The 5,183-nt window shown below is 52.6% G+C and overlaps 1 protein-coding gene across 2 annotated transcripts in view; it reads right to left on the minus strand.

The window, feature by feature from the left end:
* Window positions 1-1,854: 1,854 nt before the first annotated feature.
* LOC310824418 (interferon regulatory factor 2-binding protein 2-B-like) overlaps window positions 1,855-5,183 on the minus strand; it is a 4,217-nt gene continuing 888 nt past the window's right edge. For both annotated transcript variants that reach the window (XM_083697670.1, XM_083697671.1), the window contains exons 2-3: window positions 3,566-4,431; window positions 1,855-3,105 (exon numbers count right to left, since the gene is read on the minus strand). In XM_083697670.1, the coding sequence (XP_083553796.1) occupies window positions 2,297-3,105; window positions 3,566-4,370 (1,614 nt within the window). In that variant the 5' untranslated portion in view covers window positions 4,371-4,431 and the 3' untranslated portion in view covers window positions 1,855-2,296. The remainder of the gene's footprint in view (window positions 3,106-3,565; window positions 4,432-5,183) is intronic.

The following is a 5,183-nucleotide window of genomic DNA, read 5'->3' on the forward strand; positions in this document are numbered from 1 at the left end:
GTGATCAACCTTGAACAGCGCAAGGCGTGTTATTACACCGCAGGCCCGGGCTGCACAGACGAGAGGGGGGGGGGGGGGAGGGTGACTCAGGAATTCCACCCAGGGCGACACGTGACCGAGCGAGGCTTTTATGTCCTGTTTTGTAAGAGGGAGATATTCTCCCAGCGGTTCAGAGCTCCCGACTCGCTGAGTCGCTTCCATGACACACAATAACGTCAAACGTCCACGTGTCTGAGCAACGGCTACGGGGCGCCTCAGTACACCCGTGTCCAACAACAAAGATAATTATTATTATTATTATTATTTTATTTATTTAAAAAAAAAAACGGTCGTCAATAACATTAACGGGAGGGAAATGAATTGATATATTGGGCTACAAATGTATCCATGTGCTGTCGGTAATAAAGATGAAGAGTTAACCAGGCAGGCGTGGCCAGCGGTGCCACGGCAGAGGAATGAGACGATCACACCGTGTCTGAATCCACAACCAGGTCACACAACTGGTTCACCCGGCTGCCAAGGAGCTGCTGGCTCACCCGGCATCTGAAGAATGTGTTCTAGAGCCTCGGGTCACGTACTGGAAGCCTTTAGGCGTCGTCTCTCTGACGACATCACGAGGGACGACCTGACCGTCAACCGGCGGCCACGTGGTCCCCGTTCAACAATGTGGTCATTCGTCATGACATCACATCCTTCCAGTTCTGTTTTGGTCACAGTGTTGTTGTTGTTGTTGTTGTTGTTGTCGCTATGCCAACGCAATGTGAGAGAGTAGATTAGATTTTGTTTAAAGCTTTCTGGACTCATGTTCCTCTCTAATTGAATTGCATGACTTTAAAACATATTTTATTTCTAATAACAAATAAAGTACAATAAGATGTATGCAAACAGCAAATAAACCGTTTCGCCTCTTTCCTAACTTAAAGGCTCACATCACCAGGGGAGGCTGGTGGAGGTAGAAATCGGAGGACGGGGCTCATTGTAACGCATGGAACGGAATGAGGAATGGTTTCAAACACACCTCATTCCGTCCCGTGCATTACAATGAGCCCCGTCCTCCGATTTCTACCTCCTCCAGCCTCCCCTGCGAAGACAGAATATTAAATCCAAACCTCCGTAGGAGAGTCAAGGACCAACCTCAGTGAATTAAACACCTCTGTGTGGGGGAAGTCTTGAACGTGGAGCGTTAGGGACAGTACAAGGAGCCACGCGCTGTTGTCCCCTATGCTAAGCTAACACCAGGGTGGTCACACGCGGGGACACAGATATGCAGTAACACACACGCCGCAGCGGCTAACCAACAGACAAACAGGCTTGTTTTGTTTATGATCGTCTGCAACCGAAGGAAACCAAGTATCAAGAAATGTCCTCGCTGGGGGATTTTTGAAGGTGGCAGACGCAACAAAAATGTTTACTTCAGGAAGGAAAAACCTCCCCCTCCCTTCCTCTCTCTCTCTCTCTCGCTCTACTCTCTCCCTCCCTCCCGTCCTCCCCCCCGTCCTCCCCCCCTGCCTGCACGGATACCATTTTGTTCTTGTGGAAGGTGTTGCATCACCGCCTCAGTGAGTCACTCTGTGAACACACACACTTCCCTAGCCGCATGGACACACACACACACACACACGGGCCAGTTATTATTACAAGGTCAGAAATTGTATTTGGCAAGTTCTTTTTTTTTGTTGTTTTAAACAAGTGCATACAGGTACAGCTAAAAGCGGATTTCAGTATTTGCCAAAGTGCTGCTAGAGTAACATTCTACCTTCCCTGCAGGGACACAGACATCACAGCCAGAACAACTGACGAGATGGAGGGGGGGGGGGGAGTAGTCTGTTGTTATGGTGATAATGAGTACATACCTTTATCTTTCAAAAAAAAAAAAATATAGAAACACAATGTATTGAAAAAAAAACAAAAAAAAAACAAGAAGAACAAAAAGAAATAATCAAAAAAAATCAAATTCTACAGCACAACACGTCCTCTCTGTCCACATATGTACAACATGTCCGCAGGTCTGCCCTGTAGATTCAGGACGCAGGTCTGCCCTGTAGATTCAGGACGCAGGTCTGCCCTGTAGATTCAGGACGCAGGTCTGCCCTGTAGATTCAGGACGCAGGTCTGCCCTGTAGATTCAGGACGCAGGTCTGCCCTGTAGATTCGGGTTGTAATTCTGTAAAGAAGTCCTGTTTCCTGTTTGTCTATTATCTCTGTCTCTGTTGATGTTGATGATGTTGTTGTTGTTGTTGTGTTTACAATTTAAAAAAAAGAGAGAAAGCGGCCGCTGACATGACAACCACCATAATCAAGGGTCCCTCTCCTTTTTTACTTTGACGTCCCCGGCCAGTATGGTGGCGATCTCCCCCTGCATGAAGGCCCAGGGCACGTTGGAGCCCACCAGGGGGCACTTGTCCCCGCTGGGGCAGTACACCTCCCCCGTGGCGCCCTGCTGCTTGATGCTCTCCCTGGAGCACGGGAAGCAGAACTTGTGGGAGGGGACCGAGGGACACTGGACGAAGTGTGTGTCCTCCAGGCGCTCATGGCACAGCGTGCAGCAGAGGGGCACGCTCCCTGGGGGCACCGACGAGTCCGGAATGCTCTGTGGGGGGGGGGCGCCGCCGTGGGGGTCCATGCCCCCCTGAACGTGGGGGGTGGCCGTGGTGGCGTTAGCCCCTCCCCCTCCGAGGACCTCCCTCTGGGTGAGTCTCCTCTGATTGGCCGAGGAGGGGGACAGGGGGCTCCCGGAGTTACGGCGGCCGGGCGCCGTGGTCGAGTGCACCTGGTTGGCGTCCTTGGGCGAGCCCGTGCTGCCGGCGTTGTCGGCGGCCAGGATGAGGGCCGCCATGGGGGACTGTCCGTTGTGCTGCTGCTGCTGGGCAGCGGTGCCCTCCGGTGGTGTGGTGCGGGAGTGCGGGGAGATGGTGGAGGAGGGGGGGGCGGAGGAGGAGAAGCCGGGCAGGGAGGTGGGGGGCATCTTCAGGACCTCCGACGGGGACGGGAGCCAGGGGGGCTGCACGCCATCGCTGCCCAGGCCGTTCATCTTGGGGGCGGATCCCTCGCCATCGGGCTCCGGGGACGCCTTCCTCTTCATGCTGCGGGGGTGCTTCCCCCTGTCTGTGGGGGAGGAGGGGGGAGAGGGTTAACACATATACGCACACACACACACACACACACACAGCCCCACAACCGCAGAGCCACAGGCATCATAAAATAACCAAACGGTGGAAAATTCTCTACATGCTGTTTGTCGTGCATGGCTGTTGTTGTTGTTGTTGGTTTAAAAACATATATATCATTCCTAGTTGGAAAACACGTGCACAACAACAACAACAACCTGCAGACCTGAAACGTCATAAATGTAAACACGATGCAAAACGGAGCATTCAGCCGAAACGCGCGCGCGTCAAACACCGTGCGCGCGTGTGTGCGTAAAAGTTGCTGACTAATCACATTCGCAACCCCGTGTACGGTTCCCGTTTTCACGTTCTAGAACGAATACCCCGAATATTCCAGTTTAGAAGAAGGAGAAAATAAAAAATATGAATCTATATATTTGTAAATCTATAAATCCTACCGGGTTTTGAGGAAGTAGCGCTCGTCTCGTAGCTCATCACCCTCTGCATCGCCGCGTGGTCCTTCTTGAACCGGTTGTCGAACGTGTGCAGCGCCATCAGGTCGCGCACCGTCTTCCCTTTGCCCATCCACTCCTCCGCGCGCTTGTGGCTCTCCGCCATGTCCGCCATGCTGTCCGCCCGGTGCTTGTCCTTCATGTCCTCACACCGTTTACCGTGCTCCCCGCCGGGGCCAGCCGCCGTCAGCGCGCCCTGCATAGCCTGCATCGAGGACCGGCCGTTGAGCGCGTGTACCGAGGACATGTTCCCGTTAACCAAAGGCACCAGGTTGGGAGGCACCGCGCTAGTCCTGCGGGGATTGGGGCTCTGACGGTTCAGCTCCGGCGGGTCGTCGGGTTTTGGAAATCCGTTTGGAACCGGGATACCGTTCGCTTGCCTCCCCTGGCCGTACTCCGGTCCTCCGAGCCGCGGCGGCCGGTCTGAGAGCGGGTAGCGGTCCAGGGGCTGCGGCGGACGGGACCCGGGGTCTCCGGCCGAGTGGTTGTGAGACTGGAGGTCCTTCCCCGGGTGTTGCTGCTGCTGCTGCGGCTTCCCTGGTCCCGGAGACCGGCCTTCCTGGAAGCCGTGAGCCCGCTTCAGCTGGCGGGCGGTCTCGATAACGAACTCTATCCGATCTGCGCCCTCGTAGTTGACACATCCCCGACATACCGGCTCGGTAAAATCCCAGATCATAGCCCAGGGCATGCGGGGCAGGTCACACAAATAACACGACTGCCTTCTGGAGGCAGCGACAGCCGCTGACGACATAGTTCGCGTTAAAAGTACAAACCCAAATTCTCTCCAAAACGTCCGTCGGATTCGTGCTATTCTGTAGAAAATAAGTAGAAGAAAAAAGCAACAAGAAAAAAAGAAAAAGAAGACAAATTATTTTTGTTTGTAGTTTCCCCTCTTTCCTTAGCCAAGGAGAGCCAGAAAACAACCCGCGTTACACCGAGAAGTTCATTGCAGTTGTGTTCGTCGTTACTACGTCGCCCCTCCGTCTGTCTCTGACTACTAAACTGGGCTCCGAGCGGGGCTCGGTGTAGGGCGGTGACGTCAGCGTGGTTCCAGAACCCAGCCAGCAGCTCAACATTCTATTGACTTGATTCTTCGACAAACCCCTCCGGCGCATGCTCTCTCTCTCTCGTCCTCTCTCTCTCTCTCTCTCTCTCTCTCTCTCTCTCTCTTGATCTGTCTGTCTGTCGTTCTCTCTGTCTCTCTCTCTCACACACACACCCCCTTCTCTCTCTCTTTTATCTGTGCACAGATATAGTCACTTGTGCAAGACAAGGAGTGAAACCTACGCCAGCCATAAGCCCTCAAGAGAAACTGGTTCAACGCAGTTTTGTCGTGTCCCGTCTGTCACTGAAGTCATTATCCTATTGTGGCGGGTGAATGTTATATCTATGCATGTATTTATTGGGCAATTATAACAGATAACGAAAGTGACTTTACAGAAAAAACATATTGCGTCCGTGAACAGTTTGCAAATGTGGTTATGACACCTTAGATTATTTTAGCTATTGCAATACTGTATGAAATCTGACCCATATATATATTATATTATATAATATATAATAT

The sequence above is a fragment of the Argentina silus genome, assembly GCF_951799395.1.
Source record: "Argentina silus genome assembly, contig: scaffold_395, whole genome shotgun sequence".
Taxonomy (NCBI): Eukaryota; Metazoa; Chordata; class Actinopteri; order Argentiniformes; family Argentinidae; genus Argentina; species Argentina silus.